At 37.1% G+C, this 19,488-nt stretch overlaps 2 protein-coding genes across 4 annotated transcripts in view; one reads left to right on the top strand and one right to left on the bottom strand.

Moving 5' to 3' along the window:
• Positions 1-19,488, top strand: part of LOC309485850 (uncharacterized protein) — a 417,529-nt gene that overhangs the window by 62,946 nt on the left and 335,095 nt on the right. The window lies entirely within an intron of this gene.
• pcdh7b (protocadherin 7b) overlaps positions 5,678-19,488 on the bottom strand; it is a 126,671-nt gene continuing 112,860 nt past the window's right edge. For 2 of the 3 annotated variants that reach the window (XM_082151620.1, XM_082151619.1), the window contains exon 3: positions 5,678-9,559. In XM_082151620.1, coding sequence (XP_082007746.1) covers positions 9,135-9,559 — 425 coding nt within the window. In that variant the 3' untranslated portion in view covers positions 5,678-9,134. The remainder of the gene's footprint in view (positions 9,560-19,488) is intronic. The other variant, XM_082151621.1, reaches the window with a different exon arrangement.

Here is a 19,488-nt window from a genome sequence, read left to right as displayed (position 1 = left end):
GGGACCATCAAAATAAAAGTGTTACTCAGTTTTTTTTATTAACGATGAATATGTAAAAGTATGTTATTTGGGGTAAAAGGCACCCTGCTGTCGAGGCGAAAAGGCACAATAATTAACTTGAAAATAAGAAGCTGGATAGCATTACATGGTAAGATTCAGATGGTAATTAACATTATATCAAGTTGGGTGTCCACCATAGAGATAATCACCATTTTTATAAAAAAAATAAAAAAATGTCGATACCAAAAGTGTATGTTTTAGTCCATTGGCTGAGACTGATTTTAACACGCTTAAAATCTCCTTTGTAAAAGCTTTACGAGGCTTACATAGTCCTCACTTTTAGATGAGCTCACAAACATAGTTAACTGACAACTACTAAATGTTTTATAACTACCTGAATTAATCAGGAATTACTGTAGGAATACATGTTAATAAAGCATGTATTAACACACTGTAACTATTACTATGTTTAATAAGTTGTGTAAATATACATCTAAATAGTTTATTAATCACTTTAGTACTTTCTAAATGATTTCATGAATCACTGACAACTCCTAAATAACTGGTTTGTAAATAATGTAATACTTAATTTAGAAATGATAAATTGTTCATTAAGAAAGTATGAAAATACAATTATTAGACACAGTATAGATATGCTTATAAATCAAGAATAAAGCATGTATAGCTGTATTTATAAACTGCTTGGTATATTAATACTTTATAAATGATGAATTAACTATTTACTAATGCTTAACTAATGATTAATAGCATGCAATTATTATAAAGTGTTACCATATTGGGACAATACATTAATAAACAGACTGTTCCTGTTTGTTAACCTAGCTATTGTATATGTATGTGGGCAGCATGTCAATCGTTTTGTCTCATCATTGCTAATCTATCAGCGTAGGGATGATGCACTTATAGTCTGGAATAAATGCTGACCTACTTGATCTAGCAGACAATAGACGTGTCTTTTACCTGTCACTATTCCATCACAATTACAAATACCCACACTCTCACATGGTTAAATCACAGGGTTTCAGTTCAGTCTAACAAAATATAAAGTGATTAATGGGATGGTGAGGGAAGGGACAGATTATGGACATGAGTGCTGAGGCCCAGAGCTCCACCTCGATGGATCACACTGGCAGTTCTTAACCACATGACATGAAAAAGGAAGAATATATCCGCAGCTGCAAGAGAAAGGTTGAATTGGCCAATATTAGTCTGCCATCAGTTTTGAGGACTCAAACTGTCTGAAAGAGATCAAATTTAGCTCCTGGCAAATCCGTTTGGATTATCATCCAGAGCGTTATCCATTTGGGCTTGTGGGGTTATAAAACAGCATTCCATCAGAACTGGGACATTTCAGTGTTTGTATCAATTTGCTTGTATAGGCTCATTGGAACAATGTGTCTTTATAACTATATTTTTGCAGAACTCCACTTACCTTTATAAAAAAAAAACTAAAAAACAAACAAACATTGTAGTCCTTTCACACAAATTGTGAATCCTTGACACATTATTAATGAATTAACTTATTTTCACAATACTTAATATTATGCTATAACCTGAAAACTTTTTCTTTTCTTTTTTAACATAGTGCATAATTTGTAAACATACATTTTGACATTTGCATCACATTTACAGCTCCATATGTATAGCTTTTCTGTAATAGTAAACTCGGTAGCTCACCTGGTACAGTGCTGAATTGATATATATATATGGGTTGGAATTGTTCAGTGACTTTCTGCGGGTTACATTGTTATGGCAATAGTCTGTGAGTCATTTGCTCTAACCATTCGGTCAAAACACTGATTAATTCAGGAACTAAACAATTGACTGCTTTGTGAGTGAGTTATTGAATTATTCACTCACCGATTTGTTCAAAAATACTCATTTCAAAAAATACAAATATTCATTTTGGAATGGCACTGTGTGTTTCTGGTGTTGTGCAGCAAACTAATCCTGTTTTGACTTTCACTGTTTAGAACTATTCTGCCGTACAAAGGCAAAAGACCGTAACTTCGTTTTTGGTCGAAAATGAGTTATTTATATTTTTGGCACATTCAAGACTTCCTTTATCATGTGGATGAGTATCTTGAATCAATTCCGTTGTTTTTTCGAGAAAATAATGAGTTGTCTTAACAGTAACTTCCAAAAGCCCATGAGAAACAACGGCAGAACACCGTAACATCAGTTACCGCTCTTTGGCTTTGTTTTGGAACGCTCAAATTGAGTTACGGTGCTCTGCCTTTGTTTAGCCGCGCGTCAATATGAAGTTACTGTGCCGGTGTTCTATCAAATAATGCTACCTACCAGATTGTATGGTTATCATCCTTTGTTTTAATGTCCATTAAAATTAAAATGACGGTGTAGCCTGTGTACTTTGTACAGCTGCCATCAGTCCCTGTAACTTCTGATGTCCTCAGAGCTTTGTCCTGCATAAACGCGGTCAAAAGATTTAGTATGGTCTGAAACCACTCCATCGACAAACGTGCGATAGCAGATGAATACAACCAAGAACTAAAGCCCCGCCTCACCCAGTTCAGGTAGCGGACCTAGTTGAAACACTCATGCATCTAGCTGGCAGAGTGCCAAAACTTCGCCGGCGACTTCAGCCCCGCCCTAAACACGGTCGAGCCAACGCTGGACTAATATGGAGGTATTTTGTCATGTCAAATGTATTAATAATGCCATCAGAAGGCAACCAAAGCACAGGATAGCAATAGATGGCTATAAATAATTGTAAATCATACAAAATAAATGCCATGATCACTAGATTTTATACAGGTGTTACTATAATGATTTTGTTAATGGTGATCAGTGACCAAATATTGATAATGTGGAAGTTACTGCCTTTTGCCTTGGCATGACTTCTCACTTTTTGCTGACAATACAAAGGCAGAGTACAGTAACTTAAAAATAGTGGTCAAAAGTCAAGTTTGAGCTCAAGATTTTTTTATGTATATAATTGTCATTACTAAAACATCTATTTGCCAGATTTCCAGTGTCCTACCTATAAATAATTTGGTGGGACAACTAAAAATCTTTAAAGTCATTTTTCTCAGTTCCACACTCTAGCGACTTAAGGTCTTTTGCCTTTGTAGGGCAGTATTATCCTTGGTGAAGTGGTAAATAATTGTCTAATTTGTAAGTTAGTCACTAGTCAGTAATAATTTCTTGTTTATTGAACTCACATTTACTATCATGCATGATGTTGTGTATATGTACATATAAGATATGCCTGCTTTTGGATGTTTACCCTTTATTCAAATGCAACATAATATGCTGCAGCAATTTTATCCCAGGGGTGCTTTATTCCCACAGATAAATGGTGGATAGAATATTCACAGTTTCAGTTAAATTCAAAGTTATTGCAGGCATCTTTTTTATAACTTATCATTTAGTTCTTCACTTTCACAGCGCTTGAAATGGCGATTTAATTATTTTACTTGAGGGAGAAAAATAGGCCACACAAATACCAAAAATCTATTGTACAAAGTGCTAACAGCCTTTGATTGAATTTCCTGTTATACAGAGGAGAACATTAGAACATCATAAATCAGGTACACATAACTCTGCATTGACAGGGTATGGGCTGTGCCCATATGTTTTGCCATTGCCTCAGTGGTTCATATAATTCTCAATCAGTGGCTGACAAAGGCAGGGTTAAATATGACAGGGAAATTCATTTCAAAACACCATCTTGAGCAGAACTGCAGTGAGAGCTGATCAATGACATTATTAATAACCCATGCTGAGTATCGACTCCCTCTCGCTGGATCTCCGTTTCTTTCAATTTCTCCCCTTTACCACACCCTAACTTCTGATCTTGATGAAGATACATTATGTGCTTTTGAGATGGGCAACAAACATAGTTACATTGTTTGCTCTCATTCAGAATGAGGTGTCCTTCCCTGCCTTCAAATTTACGAACCTAATTACATAATGCTTTGTACAGATGCAGGCGAGTCAAATGGATTCCTGTTGGTGCAAGTCTTCACAACTTTTACAACTATTATTTATTGTTTTTACACCCTGGAAGTCTGTATTTGGAGCATCGTATAAATCATGGTCAAACATGGTCAAAAAGGTTAGGGACAAGTTTATATTATTGAGTCCAAAATAAGTTAGAGAGTTTTTTGGGGTGTAATGGTGCTCTCATGCCTCAAGGGTCGTGTTAGATTTCTGCAGCAGCTGAGAGTTGCTGATCCAGGGTCAGTCCTCTGTGAGTGCTCTATCCATCACACTGACTGTGGGACTTTGTGAGGCTGAGCAGGGAACAGCAGTGAACTCTGGGGAGTTTAGGCACCCTTCTGCAAAAGTAGAAGTCAGCAAACTCTCTAGGGCACAGGGTAAATAATGCATTTTTTAAACAAATCTCAAGGGTTGTGTTATCAGTGTCCTTGTTAACCACAGAGACAAAAATAATTCCTGTTATTCACAGTGTACCCAGACTGAAGCTAAAATTATGAGCCTTTTATTTATATTTTATTTTAATTGTCATATTTTTACTGGTGAATTATATCTTTTCTGAATAAAACAACCTTTTTTTGCATAATTTCATACATTCAAAGTACCATGTACTTTGTGCACACACACACACATTCGGTTTCTATATGGGGACTTTCCATGGACATAATTATTTTTATACTGTACAAACTGTATATTCTATCACCTAAACCTACCCATCACAAATATATATATATTCACATAATTAATCATTCATTTGGATGCTTAGCAGAGACAGTGCATTAACACAATTGCACTTGCATTCATTGTGACATTTAGTTTCATCTTGACTTTCACTGTAGAAATATGCAATTGAAATGAATGTTCCTCATTTGGCCCACTTTTCAAAAAAAAGAAAAAAAAAGAAAAAGAAGAGCGAAACTATATTGTGCCATTATCACTCTAGGCCAGACACGGACATAATAGTCTAAACAGAGCAGTTGTCTTAATATGTCTCAGCACAGTGTTTACAATTAATTTAAATTTGATTAAAAAACATAAAATGTCACAGAGAAACTTTCTTATTTGTAATTACGTTGTAGTGAGATTACAAGAAATTTAGGATGAAAAAATGTGGTGCAGATTTGTAATGTAATACACATATTTGACTAGATCTTATGGATGAGTTTCTGAAGCACTGATTGTTAATGTGAACTGTGGCTTTGAGTGTTCTATATCAGAGTCTAGACAGTGTTTTAATGCACTGAATCTGATTCTGTTTAGGAATTAATTAAAACTAAACTGTGCTATGATTATCTCTGATTGATGATTGACGCTCAATGAAAGTTTTAACAGCATTGGGAAATGGAATGATAGTATCTGCTCTCTAATCATTTCTAAACTCGACTGGATGCTGCTAACAGATGTCAAAGAAGCCTGTTTGCCCTCAACTTAGCAAAGTAAAAGGCTCCACTTAAAGGTATGTTGTTTGCCAGTCTGTGTTGGCTAGGTATAAGGTCACTGTCTCCCTTGATTTATGTAAACTGTATTACTGCCAGGCATTTGTAAACCAAAAAACAAGTGTATATATTCATTAATTATTTTGATTGTTTGTTTGCATGCATTACATATTCAGTGTATAATTTGACAAATTTAATGATTATGTAACATCCTTGTTGGGACATCCAACAAGACAACTAAAAACAAATCCAGCCACTGGTTGTATCATGGTATATTTTAATTTCTGCAGAGACAAAAATGACAAGCAATTTATTTACAGAAATACCTGTACAAAAGCAAAACATATGTAAAATAGATCATAAATAGAGGTGGGCTTGCGCTCAGTACATTTGCCATGTTCAGCTAAGCTGCGTGCATAGTGACTCCTAATAAAACAATGATTAAAATCAATCCTCAATTCTACATCAACATCCAAGTCAAAGGACAAATAGAGTATGATTAAAATTACAATTTATTTTTTCATTATCTGTGATGTGTCCTATGACCTAAGTGCTACAACTTAAGTCTTATATCTTCTTAGTTGTCAGCTTAAGGAACACACACCTCAGAGTGCAAACGACAATTAAAGAAAGCGAATTCATCACGTCAACAACAAAGTCAGATGTATTGTGCAGGCTGTTTCCAGGCATGTACAGTAGATGTAGGTGTCAACCTCCTCATGTTTCTTTTTTAGACAACTGCCATATACTCCTATTGATAGGAATCAGCTGATATATCTACTCTATGGTCCTCTGAGGTGTGTGTCCCTTTTAAAAACCTTTGGAGCTTTGTTTTCCTTCTACCTTCTCATATCATGAAAAGCGCAGCATGTCTCAAAGCACGTTTGCCTCATCCCTAATGGATACTGTGCATTTTATCTGTTTTGCTGTGCCGCCATTGCAGCATTGTGTCATTACCGATCCTTTCCAAAGTCGCTTTCCTGACTAAAGTTATCCTTGCTGTAAAAATCGCAGTTTGGACGTGTGACCATGCTAACTTTGAAATGGATGAATATACCAGGGTATCACCTATGACATGTACAGTTGGTACTCATCAATATACTTGACAAAGTTCGACTGAGCTTACTTTAAAGAAGCCACAAGATAAAAGCTTTTGTTTTTTGAAAGTCTATCATAATAAAATTGCCAGGACTGTAGTTTCAGCATAAATTACTCTTTCTCCACTTTTAGAAAGCATCTCAGTACAATTGGTTTCATACTGGTTAAAACCAACGAGTCATACCAATAAAGGTATAAAAAGGCACAGTTGCATATTTTGCATTCACGCTATAGTTTTGTTTAGATTTTTTTTTTTTTTTTTTTTACAGAAGCACTACATATACAAAGTGGCACTGGGAAGGAAAGGGAAATATATGACTGATGAGATCTGAAGAGGGCATCATTATGAGCAGATATTTGGAAAAAAAACAAAAAAACAGATAGAACGGAGACTTGTGAGGTACGCGAGATGTTTGAATTGTTTTGGAATCAAGTTTCTCAACTCATTTTCTACATAATGAAAGGTATGTTTTTTTGTGTGTGCGAAAAGAATATAAACATTACAGAACCAATGGATAAAAGTACATGTGCTATTAAAACATATATAAATAAATCAGATAAATGAGCAATGGATGATGTGATGCTAAATAAATCAGTGAATCACGAATGTGTATGATTCTTCATCCTCGTCAAATCAATATACATAGTCATACTACAATGTCTAGTGTCTGTTTGTAACAAACGCAAGCAGTGGACTTCCATGTTCACAGGGTATGATAGCTGTACACTTTTTTTTTTTTTTTATAGTAAGTGTAGATTCCCTTTAAACGTGCAATAAAAAGTACATATCTATGTATACAGTTTGTAAGCATCAGAGCACTTCTTTTAAACACGAGTAGTACATACAGACTACAGATCTGGAAGCTGCGAAAAAGGCAGTCCGTTCAAACTCAAGGAATCATTAACATACAAAAAAAACAAAAAAAAAACACAATTGCATCTGAATAATTTACCACCTTTTTTAAAAGCATGATGCCTCCTAAGTATACTCCTCCTCTTGAAAATAGTTTGGGATAGGCCCATAATGCATGTATAAATGTGCACGTAGTTTCCCCACATTGCACAGAAACATGTGTGACGGTAATTAAAGCAACATGTGACCTAAAAAGGAGCTTTCCTGTCCCAGTTCTCTAAGACACCACGTCATGTTGTTCCCGATACTTTGGTTATACAGCGGCATCGTGCGTCGCATTGCAATCGCTCCTGTCGTGCCAGTTGTCGCCAAACTTTTTATGTGATTGTACAAGTAGTCGGTTCACTCTGACCGCTACATGAGGGACACAAGTTCTCATCCTTGATTACTCTTCTGAAGTGTGTGAGATTGAGAGTGAATCTGTTGAATGAGTTTATTGCTCTATTTAACATTCATACTAGGAATGTTACACAGGGCCAGCCCAAGCTCTTCAGCAGGGCAATATTATTAGACTAATTCACCCCAGCAGCATATCCAAATAGTTTCTGTGAATTTATGGGATAATTATTATGTGTATGTACAATGTGCAGATCTTTTGTGTGTGCGTGTGTGTTTGCAAATGTGTGCGTGCCGGGAGGCCATCTTGAGACCACAAAAGAGGAACTTCAGCATAGTTTCACACATCAAGAGAGGGATGAACCACAATAACACAAACTCGTGACATTCAGGCAATTAATTGTCAATATCTGGGATGTAAAGAACCTCCTTCTGCTTCCAAAGGTGTGTAGGAGCGTGATGGAAATGGGTCGCTCGTGATTGTGTGTCCAGAGTATGTTTACAGTATATGTATATAATGTACAATACTTCACCAACACGACAAAGAAAAACGTGTGTATGCTTGTGTTCCTTCGTGTGTACATGAGGTTGATAGGCACACAGGTAAACTTGCTTCTCGCGCTGTACAGTGCGTACGCCGTTCACTTGCGCCATTTGAGTATCTACAAACCATTGTAAAATGCTTAAGTCAATGACGACATACGAAGAGCTCCGACATCGTCTGGTTACGCCATCACTGATCATCGTGCGATGATTTTCATTTATCATTGGCCAGTCTTTTTTCCTTCTTCTTTGTTAACGTGATTTGTCGTCCAGAGCGGACAGTTCAGTTCAGTTCATGGACTGATTGCATATGGACATAATACATCCACATAAAAACACTCCCGCCCACCCCCGAAAAATAAAAACGGATTAAAAGACAGAACCAGTCTTATCGGTTCCCATAGCTATAGCAACAGTTATAAAAACAAAGACAAAGAGGTATAGTCCAGGTCCGCCTCAAGGGGCACACACTCTTAAGGGGTTAGATGATGCATGCATGTTTATAAAGAGTCTACAGAAACCAGGCAGCACTTTGGGGAAGTCTACGGGGCCCGATACGCTAGCAGCAAAGTAGCACTTATCCACCAGCATTCCTCTCTCTCCACCTCAGCCACTTCCCCCTCCTCCATCTCATCCTTCTCACGCACATTTACAACATGTAATTCCACGGTTTTTACTCAATTTAGGTTAGAAAGTAGCGCCGCACTAGTTGTGCGAGCAGTTTGAGGAAAATCCATGTTGTTTTTGTTTTAGGGTTTGGTTTGCTAACAGCATCTCTAACCATGCTGAGTCACTGTCATCGTCCCTTCGCAGTCGCTGTGTGTCGTTTACAGGTAAACTTCCCGCCTGGTGAGAGTTCCGCATTGCGTCGGCTTGTATTCACCTGTGGGCGCTAGCGGAATCTCCTCGATGGGGCGAGATGTTTCCTGGCTGGCGGAAAATCCAGCTGAGCTAAACGCGTCGTAGGATGAGGAGGAGGCGGCCATCTTCTTGTTAAGGAGATTACGGTTACGGTCTCCCAGCAGGTGCGAGGGGTCGCCGTTGGCAACAGCTAGCGCCTCCTGGCTGCCGGGCTGTTCGGGAACGCTGCCCCCGGGGGAGGTCATGAAGGTGGAGAGTTTGGGAGGGGTGGCCTTGGGCCTACGTTCAGGCGAGGTGCGCACAGGCATCCAGCAGGCATCCGAGTGGCCGTATTCGTCACACTCCCGCGTGCATTTACCCGTCATGGCTACGTCAGGCAGGGGCCGAGTGTCTGGAGGAAACGGAGAGAAGGAAACAGAAACGGTGGGGCATCAATGGCATTGTTTGGCTTTGAACAGCTGAGAAAAAGAAAACTGAAGTATTGTCACAAAAAAAAAAATATTGTGGTATGTGTCTCATGAAATTGCCATTAGAATGGCAAGTGTCAGATGGTTTTCTTTTTCAGATGAAGCCTTTGAAATATTTATGATTGGCTTCGTGCAAATTTTTTTATTTATGCATGTTTTTTGTTGTTGTTTTTTTTCACTGTAACTTCATGGTCAACACATACCACATAACACTAAAATGGAAACATACATACACAGACAACAACACTTAAAGCTAAAACATAAATTAAACAGAAGAAATAATGTGAGCTCTAAAAAGAATCATGCTTTGAAAACGTGGGGCAATTCTACTGTTTTGTGACTTCTGACTCCTAAACTACTGCCCTGAATCCATCTCTAATGGCTGAGTGTGTGTAGTTGATGTGTTTATATGCATGCGTTGTGTATGCAACATGTTTTTATGTTTCAACAAACAAGCTGACTCTACAAAAACTATTCAATTTGAGCAAAAGTGTACAAAGTGTGTTTATTTTTTATAATTTTGTTAATCCCCAACTTGGCCTTGGGAAACACCTACAGTGTACTTATAGAATGACATATTGGAGGATTTGCTAGTTGGTTACATCTTTAACATGTATGTAAATTAAAAGGATTATGCAAGCGTTTTGAAAAGGCTCTAACTGTCACGCATCTGAGTGATTGCTTATTTTCCCGGGCTGAGAGAAGAGATCGTTTTAGATTCAAAGCCACAAAGCCACAAGTATCATTAACATCTCATATCTCTTCTATTCAGAATGTCTTCTGAACAAATATTTTCTGTTTACACTTTTAAACACTTGACAAGCAAACAGATAACCATCAGATGCGCAAAAATGCACAAACACGGTTGAATATGAAGTTCACTAAGCTGAAGTGCACACAAACACTAAATGCTGAAATCCCTAACCTTTGATGCCAAAGCACAAAGCTGCAGTGTTAGAGATGGTCGGTTAATGACCAAATGTGAGGTATGGCACAAGCAAGAGAGGGTGAGTGCAAATCTAAAAAAAAAAAAAAGAATAAAAAAAAGGAAGCATGCTGCCTTTTGTTGAAGAGCAAAAATTTGGGTTAACCATTGCTTACTTTTAATGTTCTTTTTCTCCTGCAAAGAAAGAATAGGGTAGAATCACTGTTTGGTTTCTTCACAATGTAATGCTAAGTAAGATTAATCAATTTAGAAAAAGGTATCAGACAGGAAAAAAAAAGCATAATGTGTTGCAGTTATCTGAGAATCAATTGATTACATGGCATGTTTGCAAAAAAAAAAAAATCTTCTATGGTGTATTATACAAAGATATTTATTGACAGATTGAGAAAAATTGAGGGTGAGAAAAGAAATAAATACATCTAAGAGCTACAGACATGTCCCTCCTCAACTTTTATTGTTAAGCCGTTAAATTCCAGGAAATCAATGCTGCACAAAAGAAAGAGAGCTATGAATGGCGTTCTTCAGTCACAGATCACAACAGGCTTACATTTAAACCCACTCAGACTGTCTCTCGTTTGGGAAACTTGTTGACACAAACCATTTTAGCATCATTGTCCGGTAAGGACCTTTCACTGACCTCAACCGAACCCCTAAACATGTCCTCCTGACCTCAAGGCCAGACTATGCCTGTGAGCTCCTGTTAGCTTTAGTCCCGTCCTTGTGGTGCGGTTGCATTGTGGGCAAGTAGTTGGGTCTGACGGAGACACCTGACCGCAGAAAGAGTTCAGTGCCGCTTCCTGTGCGCTTTTATGATATCGTAAGGCTGGATTGCTGCCCAGTGTCTAGGGAGAGGTGTGGATGTACGTTCATCCCACAAAGCTCTGTCATGCACCAATGAACGCTCAGTCAAGCGACGGTACCTCAATAGCACTAATAACAAAGATGAGTGTGTAGGCTCCGATCTGCAGGACGTCGATATGCCAGCGCAATGTTAATGCTTCAGACAGGGATTACAAAATGGCTGGATAAATCTTATATGACAGTTAATGTGTGCAAAGAGGCATTAAGAACTGTAACAGGTTATTCACATATACGACTGTCAAGAAAACGTCAGCGTATGATTAGGCGATCATCTCTTTAAAACATTGTGTGGAGGAAGTAGACGGGAAAAAGAAAATCTGATGCAAATTCAAACCTGTATGACTTTATTTAGTTCGTGGAACACAAAAGGAGAAATTCTGAATAATGTGCTGGTTGCTCTTTTTCATGCAGTCAAAATGAAAAGGGACTGAAAGGATGCAAAAACCCCATAACACGATCAAAATCAGTAATTCAGTCAAATTTTTGAAAGAATAATTTAGACATTTGTTATCTATATGACACATTGAAAATATCTGTCTCAAAATAATCATATTGATTTTTCTCTTATTAACATGCCAAGAAGAGCTAAACTTTTAGACTGGAATTTAGTCTGTTTCTCACACAATGCTATTGTATGACTTCAGAAGACTCCAGTCCTCAACCAATTTTTATTATAAATGAAAAGAATGGCCAGATTATTCTTCAAAAATCCACCTTTTTTTGTTCCCCAAAAGTCATACACGTTTGGAACGAATGGTAAATAATGAAAGAATATTTATTTTCACATTGAATATATCTGAATAATTCCTTTCTAGAACTGTCCATCAAACTAAAGAGATTCAACATCAACTTCTTTCTATCAGCCTAGTATTTTGTCCACACAGAGCTCCAAGTCCACCCAATTTCGATTGTTAGTGTTCAGTTGATGAATATGTTTGTCAATCAGTCTTTCAGACCACTACCACATCTCCACAGCTTCTTAACTCTAATGCCTGGCTCTCGCACCGCTCAGGCCCCTCAAGGCCATACATTGGCTTTCCATCTATCGCATACTGTGCTGTCTTCAGCTACTGTTTCCTCCAGTGCAAAACAACAAAAGGAGTGCTCATTGGCGCCCCTCGCACACTGCTGCCATATAGCCTGCTTCTGATTTATTATTCCAGCACAAAACTCTGTATACATTATTATACACGGAAAGTTCACAAAAATGGATGCAATAATTTTTTTTTTTATGGTTTAGCCTGAAGATAAAATGCTTTGGAAATTGGCCTTGAAAGTCCAGGCATCCAGGCGTTGTTCCCGGCGCCCCCCGCAGCGTTGATCTGGTTTCACACTCAACTTGATTCTATCGAACCCTGGTGCGTTTGCGTGCCAATCATCGCAAACGTGCATGACGCATGATAGAAAACAGAACGCGAGTCAATATATTGTGTTTTTTTATTAATTTGGTGCTATTATGCACAACTGAGTAAACAACACAGTTTTACTGTGTGTGTGTGACGAATAAGGTGGTTTTCTGCTGCTTGCAAATGAACTCTTTTGAGGAATGTGTTGTCCTGATTCTACACGCTATGCGCAAATACACTGCAGGCTAACTCTCGCTCGTATCCAAGGTAAATCATCAACTCTATCATCCCTTACATACGTTTTATTTAACTAAATACATAATAATCAGCTAAAACGCATGGGCAGGTCACTTTTCTTCCTGAACAAGTGTGCACCCGAGTCTGTGTTGATTTCACATTCACGCGAACCGTAGCACAGGTCGGGAGCAACCGAACTCAGACCACCTCCTCCAGGTAGTCTCGGGTTCGGTACCTCAGTGCGCACCCGGGTCCACATGACAGCGTTCACATTAGCGATTTTTCACATTAGTGAACCGTGCCCCGTTCCGAACTAATCTGCCAGTGTGAAAAAACCCTAAGTGTATAGTGTTCTGCATATTGTTATTTTTCTTCCATATAAGTCTGTTCTCTTCCAGTTTAAGGGCCATATTTACTAAACAGGGCAAATTAGTGTGAGAGTGCAATTCCCCAAAAAGTGCCGAATGGTAGTGGAAAGTTCTGCGCGTTATCTACTGAAGACAATCAAATTAAAGAACACAGATGCAGCCGTATGATTTCCATAATGACCAAATCAATCTACCAAAAACACCGCAAATTTGCATCTGGTTTAAGACATACTTTTTTGGGCAGTAAATAACGGCGCAAATACCAGCAAATTGAAAGGCACAAACTTTGGTAAATCACCTTAAATTATTAATTTAAATACTCTTCTCACATGAATTGTGCATCTAAAATGGAGACTCCTACAAATGCATATGCTGCTGCAAAAATCAACCTGTCCACACCTTTTCAGCGCAAATTTTTCACTGTGTGTCTTAAGTAAATCCTGACAGTAGTTTTTAACGCCAAAAGAGGGTTTGCGATGGCGCAAGATGTTAGTAAATCTGGCCCTTGGCCATCTTTTCATGTATAAATTCATTCTAGTCCTAACTGGATTCTGTTGTTTCCTAGTTTGTGCTCCTATTTTAGGTTCTCTTAAGACCAGTTTTGTCCAATAATCTCATTGCAAATGGAACAGAACATTGTCTGATTCTAGGCTGTAGTTAATGTAATATAACAGCATGTAATTGTGATTTGCACAATCTCTGTCTCTCTTCCAGCTCATTATAGAGGTAAGATGGATACCATTTAAGATGTCATTCAAAGACACTCTGAAGCAGCAATAATTCAAAGCATTTAGATGGGGGCAGACACAGGTCAAACATGCACTGAGATGAATTCAATCATTGCTAGAATAGCTTTGCCTCCACCTTGTTTCATTTAAATGAACATCTTACAGGAGTGAATAAGTCACATGGAAATTTGCTGATCCATTTTCATTCATCTCTATCTCCTTTTATATATAATTGATTGGATGCAACAAAAATGACAGACTGTTTTATACAGTATATAAAATATCAAACCAAGCAGCATCTGCAAACAAATAACACTCTTCTTAACCATTTAATTTCAAATTTGTAATACTTTTACCCAACTGCTACCAAGGTCAGTTATATAGATGATATATATATATATAGTGACACAACTGTTGTTAATTACATTAACTAAGAGCATTGTGTCAACTTTATTATATAAGATATGTTTTGTAAAATCCAAAATGAACTTAAAACATTGAATACATAAACTATTAATACAATCCATAAATTCTGACTATCAGAAAGTGTCTAAACATTTTTTGCTAAATTTGAAACTATTATAAAAAATAAAATAAAATTGTGTGTGGGAAAAAAAGCATTTTTTTTTTCTTTTTACATATTCCATTGGCTTTATATTTTATAAAAAATAAAACTGTGGCCACTATATTATAAGGTTCAGTGTTTGGTAAACTCTACAATAAATTTTAGCATTGGAAACATTTACAAAACACTTACAACAGTGAACAAACGTTTGCAGGCCTGCAGACCCAAAAGAGTATTTCTTCCATTCACATTCTCCCTAAAAACCCCATGCCTTTAAATTTGACCCCAAGCCACTTTTAAAACTCAGTTTTGAGCCTGAAAAGCGAGGCTTTGGAGATGGTGAACAAAAGGAGCCATACTCGGGCCTCTAGCCCAGGGCAGAGCGAATGTCGCCAGGCTGCAGAGAGGCCGGAAACGCATGCGGCTCTGTGGCACGCTAACTGTCACTCCGTATAGTGGGCTATTCTGCCGATGGGGGCTCGGAGTATAATGCCTGCCATTTTCCACAGCCAGTCCTTTTGAATAACTCAAAAAGAAACATCCACTCTTCTCCGACGGAGGGTTTGAAAACGAAAGATCAGGGGAACGGCGGGAGGGGGGAAAACGGAAGATATGGCTCTCAGAGCTATTCTGTGAGTTAATTACGTGTGGACAAAAGTGGATTCCCTGGCGCAGTTGGAGCTCTGCTGTTGTGAGGCTGGTGGCAGGGTTCTGGAAAGCAGTAAGTGGGCCAGAGGCTCAGCTAATTGACAGGGATATGAGGATTTTGTAATCTATGTTTGGGTGTGTGTGTGTGTATTTTGTCCTGCTCTTTAAGGCTTAATTCTGCGTTTTTCTAGCACGTGAGAACATGTTTGCGCGTTAAAGTATTAGTCGTCTTTCTATATTTTAAGTGCTCTGTGTGTGAATGTGTTTTCATCTTCTGCAAGTTAAGCCTTGTCCCTCAGAGGCCAGCTAAACTACAGGCTGGCTCTTTTGCTCTCTGTTTTCTGGATAGGAGGCCCAGTAAAAACAACTGCCAGACAGAACTGCTGACCCCTCTGTCCAGTCACTCTGTGTGTGTCTGTGTGACAGAGATGAGCGTAGCGGACGCCCTCAGAGTCTTAGCAGATTCAAGAAGATTGACCAATAGATAAATGGCATTTACAGAAGAGTGTCATGCGTTCACGCACGCGATAACATGTGACCCAAGAAACCTCAACACAAAGTGTCAATGTCAAATAACGTTGCTTTTCACACTGAGAGAAATACTGTAAAAAAATTTAAATAAAATCACTGCTAATAAGAACATATTTAAAGGGATAGTTCACCAAAAAATGAAAGATATCTTCATTTACTCATGTAAATCTAAAAGTGTCAGTCTGTGAAACAAAAAATAAGATATTTTGAAAAATGTGTTATGCCCATACAAGTGAAAGTGTTTTTTTTTGTGTGTTTTTTTTCTGTGTGTGTGTGTGTGTGTGTTCCACAAAAAAAAAAAAAAAAAAAAAAAAAAATATATATAAAATAAGAAAAGTTTTGTATTTGCAAGTGAATGCAAAGTGTCTCGGGGGAACGCAAACATTTAGCTAGAACAAAAAAGCATTGCCAAATAATATTTCCTCCCATCTCATTTTTTTTTTTTTTTTTTTTACCATGTCCCTTTAGGGGCTCATTAGAAAACATATTATATACTTTTTAATTATAATAATATTCACAATACTGCTGTTTTAACTGTATATTTAATCAAATCAATGAGCATATGAGACTAACAACAACTGTGAACATAATTTACTTGGGTGTTGTTAAACCAATACAGTTAAACCACAAAGAACACCATTTTTAATATCTATAGCACTTGAAAAGAGCTGCCGGCTCACAGTTGTCCACTTTTTCTTGTCAACTTTTCAATTATGACAGCTCCTCAGCTCCCATGGCCTTATGGGACAGCAAAGTGTCCACTTGTTTCAGAATCTGAATCAGAATCTCAGCAGATGCAATACATCATATTGGGATGGTTCGCGTGCTGTATCATGACATCCTGATGACATATTGCTTTTTGCATAACGTGTAGTAGGGAAGTACACATACTGAGACACAGTCCCTCCACTTTGCAACAATTGGAAAGTTGTGTCCCTCTGTGAATGTCCCTGTATGTATCTCCTGCATCTAAAATCAGCCTCTAATCAGCATCACATTCTTTCTCTTAGTGAGATAAAAACCCTCTTTAACACATTATCTTGTCTTTATTCACAGACGCTTCACGAGTTTCATATTTGCAGTAGGAGCCATCCACACAAGAGATGGTTGTTCTTTTCACCAGACAAAAAAAAAAAAAGAAAAAAAAAAGAAGGGAGACTGTTCTTTTATTTTCAGTTAGTGCTGTCTATTTGATTCAATAACGCTGTCCTTTAAGACTCATTAGGCTGCTGATCTAATGTTCTCTCTGTCACTTTCTTTATTTCTTTGCACAGTGTGGACACATCCTCAAGCCATTACATATACCATCAAACATCACCTTTATGTGAAACAAAGATGTATATAGACACTTAAAGTTAGTCACAATAAAATATCAAATGGATTTTATTGAAAAAAATGGTAACACTTTATAATACTGTTCCTTCATTAATTAATAATTACACATGAACAAACGAGTAACGCACTATTGACATTCTAGTAACTACTAACTAACAAGAAACTCTGATTAACAAATTAGTAAGTAATAGCGCTCAGTTGAATGAGGTAGTTCTCTATTTGCTAATCAGTAACTATTATCAGAGAACTACTATTATACAGGTTCATAATTAACATGAATAATGCATACTTTATGATAAAAGGTAACGTTACCCATTAGTAATGACTCAAGTGTTACTACACCCTTCTAAAGGAACTACTAATTATTTGGATCAGTATTCTAAAGTGAAAAACATGACAAGACTACCTAATACTTACTGAAGTCATTGTAAGCTTTTGATATTTTGAATAGTTATTCCTTCTGATGGATTTGGTAACACTTTAGTCATTACTAGTGTGTTTTCATAATCTTCACTTTAGAATACTGATCCAAATATGTAGTTTTTTCCTTTAGAAAAATGTAGTAGGCTAACACTTGAGTCACTACTATCCAAAACCAAAAAAAAAAAAAAAACACTCAAAGCTTACAGTGACTTCAGTCAATAGATAGTTGTAAAGCTTTTCACTTTAGAATACTGATCCACATTATTATTAGTTCATTTAGAAGGATGTAGTAACACTTGATTCATTACTAATGGGTTACCATTACCTTATATTATACATTATGCATTTTTAATATTAATTATGAACCTGTATAGTTCTTAGAAGTCTTAAGTGAGGTATAAAAAAATAGAAGTTACTGATTAGCTAATAGTGAACTACCTCATTCAACTGAGCACTATTACTTACTAATTTGTTAATCAGAGTTTCTTGTTAGTTAATAGTAGTTACTAGAATGTTAATAGCGCGTTACTCATTTGTTCCTGTGTAGTTATTCATTAATGAAGGAACAGTATTCTAAAGTGTTACCGGAAAAATATATATTTATATACTAATAATTATCGTGCTTTTAAGAAAATGTTATTTTCTTTCAAAAGTAAGAAAATAAGTATTTGAAAACTTTCTGGTTGTCACACATAAGTGGGACATCATCATAAACTTGATTGGGACCATTTGACCTACAGTGCAGTTTACTTGCTGACAGGCAAACGGAATAATTTAGTTAGCAAAAGTAACTTTTTAGCGCTTTCCCTTGGAAATTCCCAGCAAACTGACAGCATAACGCCCTCTAATAGCATTAGGCGAGGTAACGCAGCATTCAGCTCATGAGTGATTTGGCTCGACTAACGTGATGGGCGAGAATGAGCCGGTAGATCTTCAGGAGGACTGAGGCCGCTGTTGACCTGGTTTGCTTCAGTAACCTCAGCATTGTGCTGCATATGCTTTCAGCGGTGCTGCATCAGTGAGCCAGGACAACAGAGTGTGTACAGTAACACAACAGCAGGAGAAGAACCATGTCAGACATGGTGCAGTGAGGTGTGGCGGAGTGATGTGTATATTTATTTCCCGTTCTCACACTCCTGTCTCTTACTCTATCTCTACATCAGACTCGGGCTACACCCTCCAGTTCACCTCCGAATTATGATCTTACATTCACATATAAAAGAAAACTCACGAACGATACCCCTTTAATATCAGCAGCAATGAGATTAAATACATAGAAAATTGAGCTGTTTACTTATGTCCCTTGTTTTTTTTTCTCTTATTAACTTTAGTAATCTCATGTATCTTCTGAATTATGAAATGTAAAAGTATTTTCTAGTTTCAAAAGAGACCTCAACAATGTCTCACACTGAGTTCAGATTTATCAAGATAGCAATTTTAACTCAAATACTTCTTATTCTAATATAATAAATATAATATAATATAATATAATATAATATAATATAATATAATATAATATAATATAATATAATATAATATAATATAATACTACTGAGCAATATTTCTTCTAGATTTTTTTTCATATTCTGTATATCGTATTGTACCAGATTACTACTATTCATGGTTCAAATTCTGGATAGAGTACCCGCCCATCCATCCATCCATCCATCCATCCATCCATCCATGCATTCATATTTTTTAGAAACTTTATATCTCCCAATTGTGAATATATACTGTATCTCACAATGTGACTTTATACATCTCACATTTGCAGATTTATTTGTTGTAATTGTGACTTCATTTCTCATAATTGCGAGTTTATTTCCCATAACTGAGAATTTATATCTCCAAATTGTCGATTTATA

This window comes from Leuciscus leuciscus (assembly GCF_965113295.1).
Source record: "Leuciscus leuciscus genome assembly, chromosome: 2".
Lineage (NCBI taxonomy): Eukaryota > Metazoa > Chordata > Actinopteri > Cypriniformes > Leuciscidae > Leuciscus > Leuciscus leuciscus.
Note: the sequence above shows the minus strand (reverse complement) of the source record. Positions and strands in the feature narration are given on the sequence as shown.